At 45.2% G+C, this 12,608-nt stretch overlaps 1 protein-coding gene across 9 annotated transcripts in view; it reads left to right on the top strand.

The window, feature by feature from the left end:
- Positions 1-9,624, top strand: part of GCNT2 (glucosaminyl (N-acetyl) transferase 2 (I blood group)) — a 58,531-nt gene extending 48,907 nt beyond the window's left edge. For 2 of the 9 annotated variants that reach the window (XR_010835179.1, XR_010835177.1), the window contains exons 2-4: positions 1,259-1,351; positions 2,897-3,139; positions 7,289-9,624. Coding sequence is in view for 5 of the 9 variants with exons in the window: in XM_067006779.1 (XP_066862880.1) it covers positions 1,259-1,351; positions 2,943-3,139; positions 7,289-7,333 (335 nt within the window). In the remaining 4 variants the exon portion in view is untranslated. Of the gene's footprint in view, positions 1-1,258; positions 1,574-2,896; positions 3,140-7,288 lie in introns of all 9 variants that reach the window. The other 7 variants (XR_010835180.1, XR_010835178.1, XM_067006779.1 and 4 more) reach the window with 4 other exon arrangements.
- The last annotated feature ends 2,984 nt before the right edge of the window (positions 9,625-12,608 follow it).

Genomic DNA, 12,608 nt, shown 5'->3' with positions numbered 1-12,608 from the left:
AGACAAATATATGATATCACTTATATGTGGAATCTAATTTAAAAAATGATACAAATGAACTTATTTACAAAACAGAAACAGATGGCTTCCCTGGTGGCACAGTGGTTGAGAGTCCGCCTGCCGAAGCGGGAGGCGCGGGTTCGTGCCCCGGTCCGGGAGGATCCCATGTGCCGCGGAGCAGCTGGGCCCGTGAGCCGTGGCCGCTGGGCCTGTGCGTCTGGAGCCTGTGCTCCACAACGGGAGAGGCCACAGCGGTGAGAGGCCCGCGTACCACAAAATAAAAAATTTTAAAAAAAAAACCAGAAACAGACTCACAGATCTCAAAATTAAACTTATGGTTACCAAAGGGAAAACATGGGGGGAAGTGATAAATTAGGAGACTGGGATTAACATACACACACTACTATATATTAAATAGATAACTAATAAGGACCTACTGTATATCACGGAATTCTACTCAATATTCTATAATAACCTATATGGGGAAAGAATCTGAGAAAGAATGGAAATATATATCTGATTCACTTTGCTGTACCCTTGAAACTAACACAGCATTGTAAATCAACTATACTCCAATAAAAATTTTTTAAGTAAATTTGTTTATTTTTAAAAAATAATAATTATTATTATTTATTTATTTTTTGGCTGCATTGGGTCTTTGCTGCACATGGGCTTTCTCTAGTTGTGGCGATCAGGGGCTAGCTACTCTTTGTTGCCATGCGCGGGCTTCTCATTGCAGTGGCTTCTCTTGTTGCGGAGCACGGGTTCTAGGCGCACAGGCTTCAGTAGTGTGGCACGGGGACTCAGTAGTTGTGGCGCACAGGCTTAGTTGCTGTGTGGAATGTGGGATCTTCCCGGGCCAGGTCTCAAACCCGTGTCTCCTGCATTGGCAGGTGGATTCTTAACCACTGAACCACCAGGGAAGTCCCTTAAAAAGTAAATTTCATTAAAAGGCATTGAGACCAAAAATCTCCAGCTTCTTCATCTGCATCATGTTTTGCAATGGCATTTCTTGCAGGCTTGGGCACAAATTATGAAAAAAACCAATAGATTTGTTTTTACTGGTGGCAAGTCTACATCCATAACTACCAACTATTCGTACCACAAGCCAGTGGGGTTTTGTACCAATGATGAAAAATCTGAACTGAAGGATAATATACTGGGAGAAAATAAGCATGACTTGGAAGCTTAACTGATGAAATTGACACCTTTCTTTCTCGGTTCTTATTTCTGCTTTTCTTCTTTATCAACATTGCAGGTGTTCCTGGCTCCATGCCAAATGCGTCGTGGGCTGGGAACCTCAGAGCTGTAAAGTGGTTTGACATGGAAGATAAACACGGAGGCTGCCACGGTGAGGCGTTCATTTGAAACTGTGAGGCCACACTGCTTGTTGGTGTTGGCCTGAAGGTTGTGGAATACAGGGGTTCTCACAGAGAGCCCTGCTGGTTCATTTAGACCAATCTGTGAATTATTAAACAGAGTAGCAAAAGGCTTCAAGACACGGTCTTTGAAAAGTAAATCTAAGTATCTTAAAGACGTTCTCCAGCTTATGATTACCTAGGGAGATGTAGAGGTAGGTTCAAATTATAATGGTGCTTTCTTCTTGCTAGTTTCTGCCTTCTCCTTATTATTCATTCCTCTTTCTGCTCCTCTGGGCGTGCAGCGGTTATAGGAGGAGAAAAAGTGGTCAGGATGCGAAGTGACATCATGTTCTTAGCACTGAGTCCCATCCCTCATGTCAGCCTCTGCTCCCCCTACAGACAGGTTTCCAGGTGGCTTGGAGGTGTTTGCTGCAGCTCTGGCATGATGGCAGGTGACAGCAACGAGAGAGGTTTCCCTTCCAAATGGATAAGAGCTAGAAAACAAGTAGTTTGCATTTCTACAGAACCTTGTAAAGAAGGCTTTTCATCAGTCCTGGTGTATATTCAAACTCTTGCCTGGTACATGGTGGGCATGTGTGTTTGTTGACTAGGACTGACATAACAAAGTACCATACACTTGAGTGTTTTCAACCACAGAAATGTGTTTCCTCACGTTCTGGAGGCTGGAAGTCCGAGATCAACGTGTCAGCAGGTTTGGTTTCTTCTGAGGCCTCTCTCTTTGGCTTGTAGACGGCCGTCTTCTCCCTGTGTCCTCACATGACCTACCCTCTGTGTGTGTCTGTGTCCTAATCTCTTCTTGTAAGGACACCAGTCATATTGGATTAGGGCTCATTCACATGACCTCATTTTAACTTAATTACTTCTTTAAAGGCCCTACATCTAACATAGTTACAGTCTGAGGTGCTGGAAGGTTAGGACTTCAACATATGAATCTGGGGGAAATACAACTCAGCCCATGAGAACAGGCAATCAATATATATACAGTGGATAAGTGATGGAGCGAACGGATGAGGGAGTGAAGAGGAAGGTTTGCCCCGTTCTCCCCGTGGTAACGAAGTTTGGCCTCCTGCCCCCTTGCACTCAGTCTACGGCTCTATCCTCAGCCCATCTTATCCACACCTAACATTTCGGATGAAAACCTCCAAACTGCTGCTTCTCTACATCTCTCCGTTGCGCTCACCCTCCTTCCGGTGTCTGCCTCTCGGGGGTCCCCGTCCAGCACGGATGGCAGCATCCCCGTGCCGCTGCACAATCTGTTCTTAAGCACAGACACATCTTTACCTCAGTCGGTCCCCGTGTTCCCCGGAGGACAGCCCATTGCCACCTGCCTGCATTCTCGTCGTGGCCTGCCCTCCTAGTGTGGGGAGGAGGATGGAGAGGAGGGAGGGTACTCTGCTCTTTGACCTCCTGGGTCTCCCTTAGAAAAGGGACCATCTCCATCAGTCAGGGTCCTAATATTTGGGATAGGTTGCCTTCTCCACTTCCTTCTATAACCCCTGTCACCTCCCCTGTAGAACCGGTGTGCTCATCCTCTGATCTGCTTCTCCACCTCTTCTCCAGCTGTGGCACTTGAGGACTCCCAACGTCCACACCAAGGACCCACGCGATGTGATTACTTTACAGCTCTAGCCCTCCCCACCCCCGCCGGACTGCCTGTGTCCACTGTGTTTCAGCCGTACACACAACCCACCCGAGTAGAGCTTGACCTGCAGTCTCCTTGTCATCACCTGTATCCGGGACCTACCTCAGTAGAGAAGGTATAGACAAGTCAGGTTTGCATTTTTTTTTTTTTTTTTGGTACGCGGGCCTCGCACCGCTGTGGCCTCTCCCGCTGCGGAGCACAGGCTCCGGGCGCGCAGGCTCAGCGGCCACGGATCACGGGCCCAGCAGCTCCGCGGCACGTGGGATCCTCCCGGACCGGGGCACGAACCCGTATCCCCTGCATTGGCAGGCGGACTCTCAACCACTGCGCCACCAGGGAAGCCCTGCATTTTTATAGGGACCTTTACCGATCACATGACAGGTAGGGGCCATGAAGATAGCCCCTAGCCAGGAACCTACACAGGGTGCGATTTGGGGAGCCCACGCCCCTCTCAATCAAATGTCTCATCTTTTCGTCTCTTAGTATCTGTTACGCCATCTGAAAGCCTTACAGGGCTTTCAAGCATAAAGCCCTTACAAGCATAAAGAATGCTTGTCCCCAGACCACTCTACAGGGAAAAGAAAAAGACAGAGTCCCGCGGAAATAGAACATTATGCTAAACCAGCAAGTCAGTAATACAATCTGGGTGTTTTCCCCTTGGCTGTGAGTAATACGATTTGTTCCACACCGGTGAGTGTACCCACTTTACAAAGTCTCTTAGCCTATTTCAAATCACAGAGCACCACTCTAGACCTACGGTCTTGAACGTGGAGCGCCCGTCTCTGGCTACAGTCTCTTTCTCACCCTACTAGTTTCCTTCACCAACTTACATATTATATATTTTACTGCCTTTCTCCCCAGAAGAGAATAGAAGCTCCAACAGGGCTGGGATTTTTTTTGTTTTGTTTTGTTTTTTGGGGTTTTTTTGGGGTTTTTTTTTTGTGCGATACGCGGGCCTCTCACTATTGTGGCCTCTCCCGTTGTGGAGCACAGGCTCCGGACGCGCAGGCTCAGCGGCCATGGCTCACGGGCTTAGTCGCTCCGCGGCATGTGGGATCCTCCCGGACCGGGGCACGAACCCGTGTCCCCTGTGTCGGCAGCCGGACTCTCAACCACTGCGCCACCAGGGAAGCCCAGGGCTGGGAGTTTTGACCAATTTGTTCATTGCTGTATCCCCACATCTGAAATATGTTGTTGTTGTTGTTTTAAATGTGTTTTCTTTTTTAAAATTGGAATTTCCAGAGGTTTGACTTTCCTCCTCCTACTAGTTTCTTTCTGAGGACCCCTCGTCCAGCCTGTGTACTGTACCAGCTGTTGTGTGCTGTTCTTGCTAACATTTTAGGCTCCCTTGCCGTTTGACCCTACAAGGCTGATCCCTACGTTACTGTCATCTGCTTTTCGCCATTTGTGGTTCCTGAAGCAACACATTGCTGAAGAATGTCACAGAACTGCCCTAAATTCACCCACTGTCTACCTTCAGCTAGACCCTCTGGCTGCCTACTTATTCTTTTATTTATGTCATTATTGTCCTGGCACTCTTCCCGGTGTACACCTTTTGAGCTTTTCTGCCCACCTTTAAGCTCCCAATCTTATGTTAAAACAGCCTTTCTACTCTCAAAAGGTGATCAGTTCAGCTTGAGGAAGAACTTTGAAGACATTTGATTAAAATCTCCTCATCAATTCCTTTGTCATGTCATCCCTTTCCGCCATCTTAGAGCATTTTGGACCCATTCTCTCATTGTCGCTTCCTGTTTCAAGAGGAGAAGTTACCTGTCCTCACAACCAAGGTCACCATCTGGTCTCAGTTGTGTGTGGTTCCCCCTAACTTATCCCATTGCTCTCTTGCATTCTCAGGGCCTCCCTCTCTGCTGGTTCTTTTCCTAAGCAAAGGTGTACTTACTGCCTCTATCCTGAAGACCAAGCTGTCTAGGCACCCTCTACCTGATCCAGCCTGAAATCTTCTCTCCTGTTCGCTGCCATTTCTTAAGCATGGGTGTGCTGCCCACGTACCAAGTTTCTCCCACCCACTACCCGGTTATGCTTTAACTTCCTTAAACTCCGGCTGTTTTCTCCAGTGATTTTCTCTGTCTACTGAACTTCCTTCCGGCCGCATTGAGCTAATCACCAAGTCCCGTCAGTCCTCCTGGGCTCTGCCTCTCATAGCCTTCTTCTCCCACTCGTGGCAGCCATCCACTTTGAACAAACTCTCTGGTTTACACAATTACTGTAGTCTCGATTGCTCCCTGAGGTACCCTGCAAAGCTCTGCAGAATTAATCTTGCTAAAATCGATTTCATCATTTGATTCTTGTATTCAGAAAAGTTCTTCAGGGACTTCCCTGGTGACACAGTGGTTAAGAATCCACCTGCCAGTGCAGGGTTCGAGCCCTGGTCCGGGAAGATCCCACATGCTGCGGAGCAACTAGGCCCATGCACCGCAAGTACCGAGCCTGAACTCTAGAGCCCGCGAGCCACAACTACTGAAGCCTGCGCTCCTAGAGCCCATGCTCTGCAACAAGAGAAGCCACCACAGTGAGAAGCCCGTGTACCACACGAAGAGTAGCCCGTGCTCGCCACAGCTAGAGAAAGCCTGTGTGTGGCAATGAAGGCCCAACGCAGCCAAAAATAAATTAAAAAAAAACAACAACAACTTCTCCAGCCCTTTCATAAGAAAGAGATAAAAAGGCCCAACCCTTTATGGGATAAAAGAGGCCCAACTTTCATCTATTTTAAATCAGTCAACCATAGTAGTTCTACCATATTCAGACAAATGCTGTAAAGAGTACCAACTTCCTTGTTTTTAACCTGTTCCCCAACTAACTCTATTCTAGCAGAAAATTCTCATCTCTACATTTTCCAGAGGCATTTTCCCACCTGATGCTTCCCCATCCATCCCCTTGAGGCTTCCCAGTTCTACCCACCCGTGAACTCTCCACTCATCCTTCTCTACCCTTTTATTCAACAACTATTAATTTAACACCTAATATTTACCAGGCACTGGGTACACAGAAGTTCCAGGTGCAGGAGACACAGAAGTGAACACAATGGTCTCAAATTCCAGCTCTTCAGGAGCTTATATCCTAGTCTGGGGAGAAAGACAATAAACAAACCAACACGTTTGTTGGTAATAAGTGCCAAAAGGAAAATGAATCGGGGAAGAAGGGAAGGAGGTCAGAGACAGCCTCATGCGAAGATGGCCTTGAAGCAGAGACCTGGGTGGTGCCAGAGGGAGCCTTGAGGCTGTCTGGTAGAAGGACGTGGTACAGGGGAGAAAGCGCAAACACGGATGGATGCCTGGGGGTGCCTGGGACCAGCAAGGAGGCCAGTGTGGCTGGTGTGAATGTGGAAGGGTTATTAAAGGTCGTAACCGCATGAGTAAGTGGTGGGAGGTGAGTCCAGGCGATGAGGGGCCAGAGTCTGAGGAGTCTTGAATGCCCTTGGTAGGGACTTGGCTTTTACTGCAAATGAGATGAAAAGCCATTAGAGGGTTCTGAGCAGCAGAGACATCTTCTGCTTACATTTAAAACAATCACTCTGGCTGTTGTGCTGGGAATGTACTAACAGGCAGAAATGGAGGCGCTGGAAACCAGTTATTGCAACAATTCAGACGAAGATGGAGGCGGCTTGGACTAGGATGCAGGTAGTGGAGGTGGTGAAAAGTGGTCCAATTCTATTAGTATCTGAAGGTTGAGCTGACAGGATTGCTACCAGATTGGATGTGGGGTGTGAAAAAAAGGGGGAGAAGTGCCCAGGGCACTGAAGAATAGACTTGCTGTGGATTGTGATGGGGAAGGCTTGGAGAGGGTTAAGGACTTCCGACCTGACCTATGGGTGAGGTTTATTACTCACCAAAGAGGAGAGAGAAAGTAGGCACTTGGCTAGACCAGGCTGGAGCTCAGAGAAGAGACCTGACCAATCCAGCCCATAAAGACTTCTCCCATCTCTACACTTCTAGAACTTCTCATCCATGAAATCCAAAGTTCATGATACAGTCCACGAGCGGCCTTGTGATGCCTGCCGTGTTACTTCTTTGTATTATTTAACTCGCATTTTCTTCAAATGCATGTTTGCACCTCTTTCTCCCCTTAGAAAGTTTAACTTCCTCGCGGGCTGGGCCGGCACAGCGCTGTTTCATCACAATCCCGTAGCCCTTGACACAGTGCTAGCCACGCAGCAGTCAGGCAGTAACCCTGCCATTTTGCAAGCTCACTACCCCGACTCAAAAACAAGCCTGTTTTCACTGTTTCTTCTTCTCTTCCTTTACAGGCCACTACGTCCACGGCATCTGCATCTATGGAAACGGAGACTTGAAGTGGTTGATTAATTCGTCCAGCCTCTTTGCTAATAAGTTTGAGCTCACTACGTACCCCCTTACTGTGGAATGCCTGGAGCTGAGGCTTAGAGAAAGAACCCTAAACCAGAGTGAAATTGCAATACAGCCCAGCTGGTATTTTTGATCTACAGCCACTCACAACTGAAGGGAAATCACAGCTGGAAAGGAGAGCTTTTCTTTGTGAGAAAAACTTGGCCTGGGCTATATGAACAGTCTCAGGGCCAAGGTTCTGGCTTCAGGACCTGACTACATTATTACGTGTTGAACTATTCTCCGGACACCGTGAAATACGCTGTCAGGATGGTTGTGCAGGGTGATGCTGGCGCTTTGGCCACTGTGGCAGCCTCTTGAGGCTCGCCTCTGTATCAGGCTAACGTTCTGATCAGTGATAAATTAAACTGTCCTCAGATTTGCATCTGATCCTCATTGTATATAAATGTTCTAATGAAAAGGAGAATTGTGGATAATACTATTTAGGAAGAAAAGAATTGGGTTTCTTTGCAGAAGGAATCTTTTATAACGGGTCTCTAGCCGCACATGGATGGGTATCCCCTGCTCTTTGCTTAACCTGCACCTAGGCATAGAAATCGCGTTTTGGGTAACTGACCGATCTCCTTTACAACTTGAGCTCCTAGAACTGAGAACTAGATCTTGTTGCCGAGTTTCGGCAGTAGCATTTGCAACTTTCCTGCGTCTAAAGTTCTGTACAGAATTTAAAGCCATTCACAGGAGACAGAATTTAAGACAGCAGTCACTGCCTGCTGCTTCAGTAAAAGGCCCCCAGGAGGGAACAGTTTCTTGAATATTTGTCAGAATGTGCTCTGATCCCTCTTTCTTGTTTTCCATTGAGAACATGGAAAAGTTCTTGAAGCATGAAGAATTTCTAGAAGAGAGGTGCTATTGCATGGGTTTAGCCTCAAGCCTTGAATATCTCAGAGTAAATCACTTTCTTTTGCCACTACTCTCCACCCCGATCAAAGTGATCTTATCTGCAAAAGTGAGCCTTTAAGGAGTCCATAGTTTTCTCTGGGTAGCTTTGCAATGCCTGGGGGTCGTAGGGGTGCCTGTTGGTCACTTATCCTTCCTCGCATTCATGTATCCAATTCATTCATTCAGCATCTGGTCAATAAGTATTTCTTGAGTGTTTATTATACACCAGACACGTGCAGAGACAAGGAGGAGAAGTAAGTCAGAAGCTTTTTCACTCTAAAAGTCCTGGCAATAACTTCAGCGTTGGAAAGGCTGCTCTAGAGAATCTCACAGGGTGTTTCTATTTTAACACCTTCGTGTGCAGAGCTGTAGACTGTGATATCAGGCCCAGGATATCAGAAATTACAAAGTGAGGTCTAAATCAGAGATTATTCCCAAGAGAGAAGGGAAGGAGGAGATGGAAGCCACCGCCGATTGTGTTCTAGGTGTTCTGCTTTGCTCCTTTATGTCTCATGGCCTTCAAATCTCACAAGGCTCTTGGGAAGCTCGCGTGATTACCCCCATTTTGCAGATGAAGTGAGTGAGGCTTAGAGAGGTTTTTAGTCGGCATTAGGAAACAAGTTCTCTGTCTGAGAATCGGGATTCTCTTATTGGTCTCCTGTGTTCATTTCTTGAGGTGGAACATTTAGAGAAGGTGAAGTAAAGCCATATTTAACATCCCAGAATGGTCTCAGTGTTAATATTGAGAAACGTCCTGTCACATCAGAAAAATGTGAAATCTACCCTTATATTCCGTCCAGTTCCTTGATATTTATTTATTCTAATGAAAAACAGTAACTACAATTAATGATACATTTAATCCACTCAACGTTATTTTTTTCTGTAATTGTGCCTGTTGAATGTTAATCATATTTAATGACTTTGAATTTAATGACTTTCTAGTGACTTTGAAGTGAAGCCTTCTTTTTTCCTGCTGCCGGGAGAAAGAGATGGAACTGTATTGGTGGATGAAGAGTTAAGGGGTGAGGGAACACACCCAGAGCTAAAGGCAGAATCTGAAGATCACCTTTTTTTTCCAACTAATTTACATGACACCACTTGAGAAGAAGGGTTGCTCTACACTGGCTCTTTCTCTTGTAGAACAAGAAATCTTTGGGAATAGATGTTTACATGTCCATTGTTGGTCCTTTTTTCTATGTCTTAAGTACTTTAATATTGGAAGAGTGTGGTGTTTGGACTAGTGGGTTTCTGCTAGCCCTTGGAGATGCCCTGAAAACTTTGTTTTCGATGATGTTCCATGTTGTTTTCTTGGAAATAAATTAATATATTGTTTTCCACCTTTGGGGCTATTGTGTATTTTTATTTGATGGGCATTTGAAGACAATTCTCCTAACATTTTCTAAAAAATACAAATAAATACATTCATACATACGCACATACTTGTCTAAAAATGCCCATCCACTGAAAAATAATTAAGCTTTTCCTCTGTGGAGTGTTGGGGAGAATAATTGGGAATGGTGGAGAAGAGAATATAATGGAAGGTCAGTTTCATTTTTTTTTTTTTTTTTTTATTTTTTTATTTTTTTAATTTTTGTGGTACGTGGGCCTCTCACTGTTGTGGCCTCTCCCGTTGCAGAGCACAGGCTCCGGACGCGCAGGCTCAGCGGCCACGGCTCACGGGCCCAGCCGCTCCGCGGCACGTGGGATCTTCCCGGACCGGGGCTCGAACCCGCGTCCCCTGCATCAGCAGGCGGACTCTCAACCGCTGTGCCACCAGGGAAGCCCTCAGTTTCATTTAAATTGGGTACAACCATTTTAAAATCTGAGGCAGGAAGAAGTTAGCCTTCTACTCTTGCCTCCTTTATTTATTTTTTAAAAATCAAGGTACAGGGCTTCCCTGGTGGCGCAGTGGTTGAGAGCCCGCCTGCCGATGCAGGGGACGCGGGTTCGTGCCCCGGTCCGGGAAGATCCCACGTGCCGCGGAGCGGCTGGGCCCGTGAGCCGTGGCCGCTGAGCCTGCACGTCTGGAGCCTGTGCTCCGCAACGGGAGAGGCCACAACAGTGAGAGGCCTGCGTACCACAAAAAAAAAAAAGGTGCAATTTAGGAAAAAGACATGTTAATATTATCATAATTATTCGATTGTCAAATGCTAAAGTTTTTGAGCAGCCTTTCAGTGCTAAATTTGGCTAAACAAATTTTGCCTCTCACAGACACATGGAAAATGACAGAACTACTGAGGAAAATAACTCATTTAAACAACATCTGATGCACCATTTTTTTAATGCAAAATGTTGAAAAACTAAAGTGAAAAACATTCCAAACTACAAAAACAATAAAAATATATGTTCAAAAAAATAGAAAGAATACATCAACTAAACTTCAACAAAAATTTTTAAAAATATGATAAAATCAAGTTCATAGGTAAAAAAAATAGAAAGAATATAGAATAAAAAGTGAATTCCTTTCTCCAAAAGTAATCACTTGATTGGTGTATATTCTTAAGTGTCTTTTCAGTGCAGTGATATCCCGTGGCAGTGCTGTCCAAAAGAATTTCTGCAATGATGAAAATGTTCTGTATCTACGCTGTCCAAGATAGTAACCACTCGATTTAGCCATTGGGCACTTGAAATGTGGCCAGTGTGACTGAGGAAATGTTACTTATTTTTAGCCACATGTGACTAGTGGTTATTTTACTACACAGTTCTATAGTTCTACATCAGTTATATACACGTGCTTGTGTATACAATGGAAATATACACAAAGACACATGTACTGGCTTTTTTTTAATGAGCTGATTATAGAGATCTATAATAGAAATTATATCTTTTTGCAACTTGCTTTTCTGGGCCCTTCAAAAATAAACTTTTACTTTTAGAATAGTCTTAATTTTACAGAAATATTACAGATAATACCGAGTGCCCATAGAACATAATCAACATATAACATTAGTATAATACATTTGTCACAATGAGCCAATATTGATACATTATCACTATTACCTAATATTCATACTTTATGTAGATTTCCTTAATTTTTACCTAGTATCCTTTTTTTGTTCCAGGATCTTATCCAAGTGCCACATTAGGTCTAGGTATGTTTCTACCGTCTCCTCTGGGCTGTGACTGTTCCTCAGGCTTTTCTTGTTTTGATGACCTTGACAATCTTGAAGGGTGCTTGGTTGGAGATTCTGCAAAATGCCCCCCACTCATTGGTTTTGGCTGATGTTTTTCTCATGGTTAGATTGAATTTGGGGGTTTGGAGGAGGAAGACCACAGAGGTAAAGTACCATTTTCATCACATGATATGAAGGGTACACACTATCAACCTAGCTTATCACAGCTGATGCTGGCCGTGGTCACCCGGCTTAAGTACCGTTTCTCAGGTTTCTCCACCGTAAAGCGACTCCTTTTCCCTTTTGCCATACAACACTCTTTGGAAGGAAGTCATTATTCTGAGCCCATACATAAAGAATGGGCAGTTATAGTCCATCTTTTATTTACTCGTTTATTTATTTATTCAGTTGTTTATTTATTTTTAAATTTTTAAAATTTATTTATTATTTTTTATGGCCGCACCGCCAGCATGTGGGATCTTAGTTCCCCGACCAGGGATTGAACCCGTGCCCCGTGCAGTGGAAGCGCAGATTCTTAACCACTGGACTGCCAAGGAAGTCCCATACTCCACCTCTTGTAGAGTAGAGTATGTACATAAATTATTTGGAATTCCTCTGAACAGGAGATTTGTCTCTTTTCCCCAATGTATTTATTTATTCTGTCATTTATTAATATTAATATGGACTCGTGGATATTTATTTTATACTTTAGGTTATAATCCAATACTACCTTCTTGTCCTCAAATCGTTCCAGCTTTGGCCATGGGTAGCCCTTTAAGTTGGCTCCTGAGGACCTTTGACATACCCCCCTCACTGGCGGGGGGGGGGGCGGTTCTTGAACACTTTCTTACTTCCTGGCATTACCAGATGCCCCATTCGAGCATCTCTTGTTGTTCCCTTGTTCAGGTTTTAGGATAAATAAGCACAGTGGCCATGGCCTGAGAAGTACACGGTGCTCAGAGGCTCAGCTCCTCCGATGAGGGTCTGGGTCACTTCACCAAGTAAGCCGTCCAGACTAGCAGAGGTGCTAGTGAAGGATATGGGGAATCTGAAATGGGGAAGAGAAAAAGGACACCCTGGGTATCAGTTACGGCTTCAAGACCAGCTGCAATGGTAGAAGCTGTCAGTCATTCCACTAAGCATTCCTCCAATAGTTTCCCCAAGAGAAGACATTCACCTGATCTTGGAGGAGCTGCTCCCTAAACTTGTA

This window comes from Kogia breviceps, chromosome 10 (assembly GCF_026419965.1).
Source record: "Kogia breviceps isolate mKogBre1 chromosome 10, mKogBre1 haplotype 1, whole genome shotgun sequence".
Classification (NCBI taxonomy): Eukaryota; Metazoa; Chordata; class Mammalia; order Artiodactyla; family Physeteridae; genus Kogia; species Kogia breviceps.
The sequence above is the reverse complement of the archived record's forward strand: the minus strand, read 5'-3'. Positions and strand labels throughout refer to the sequence as shown.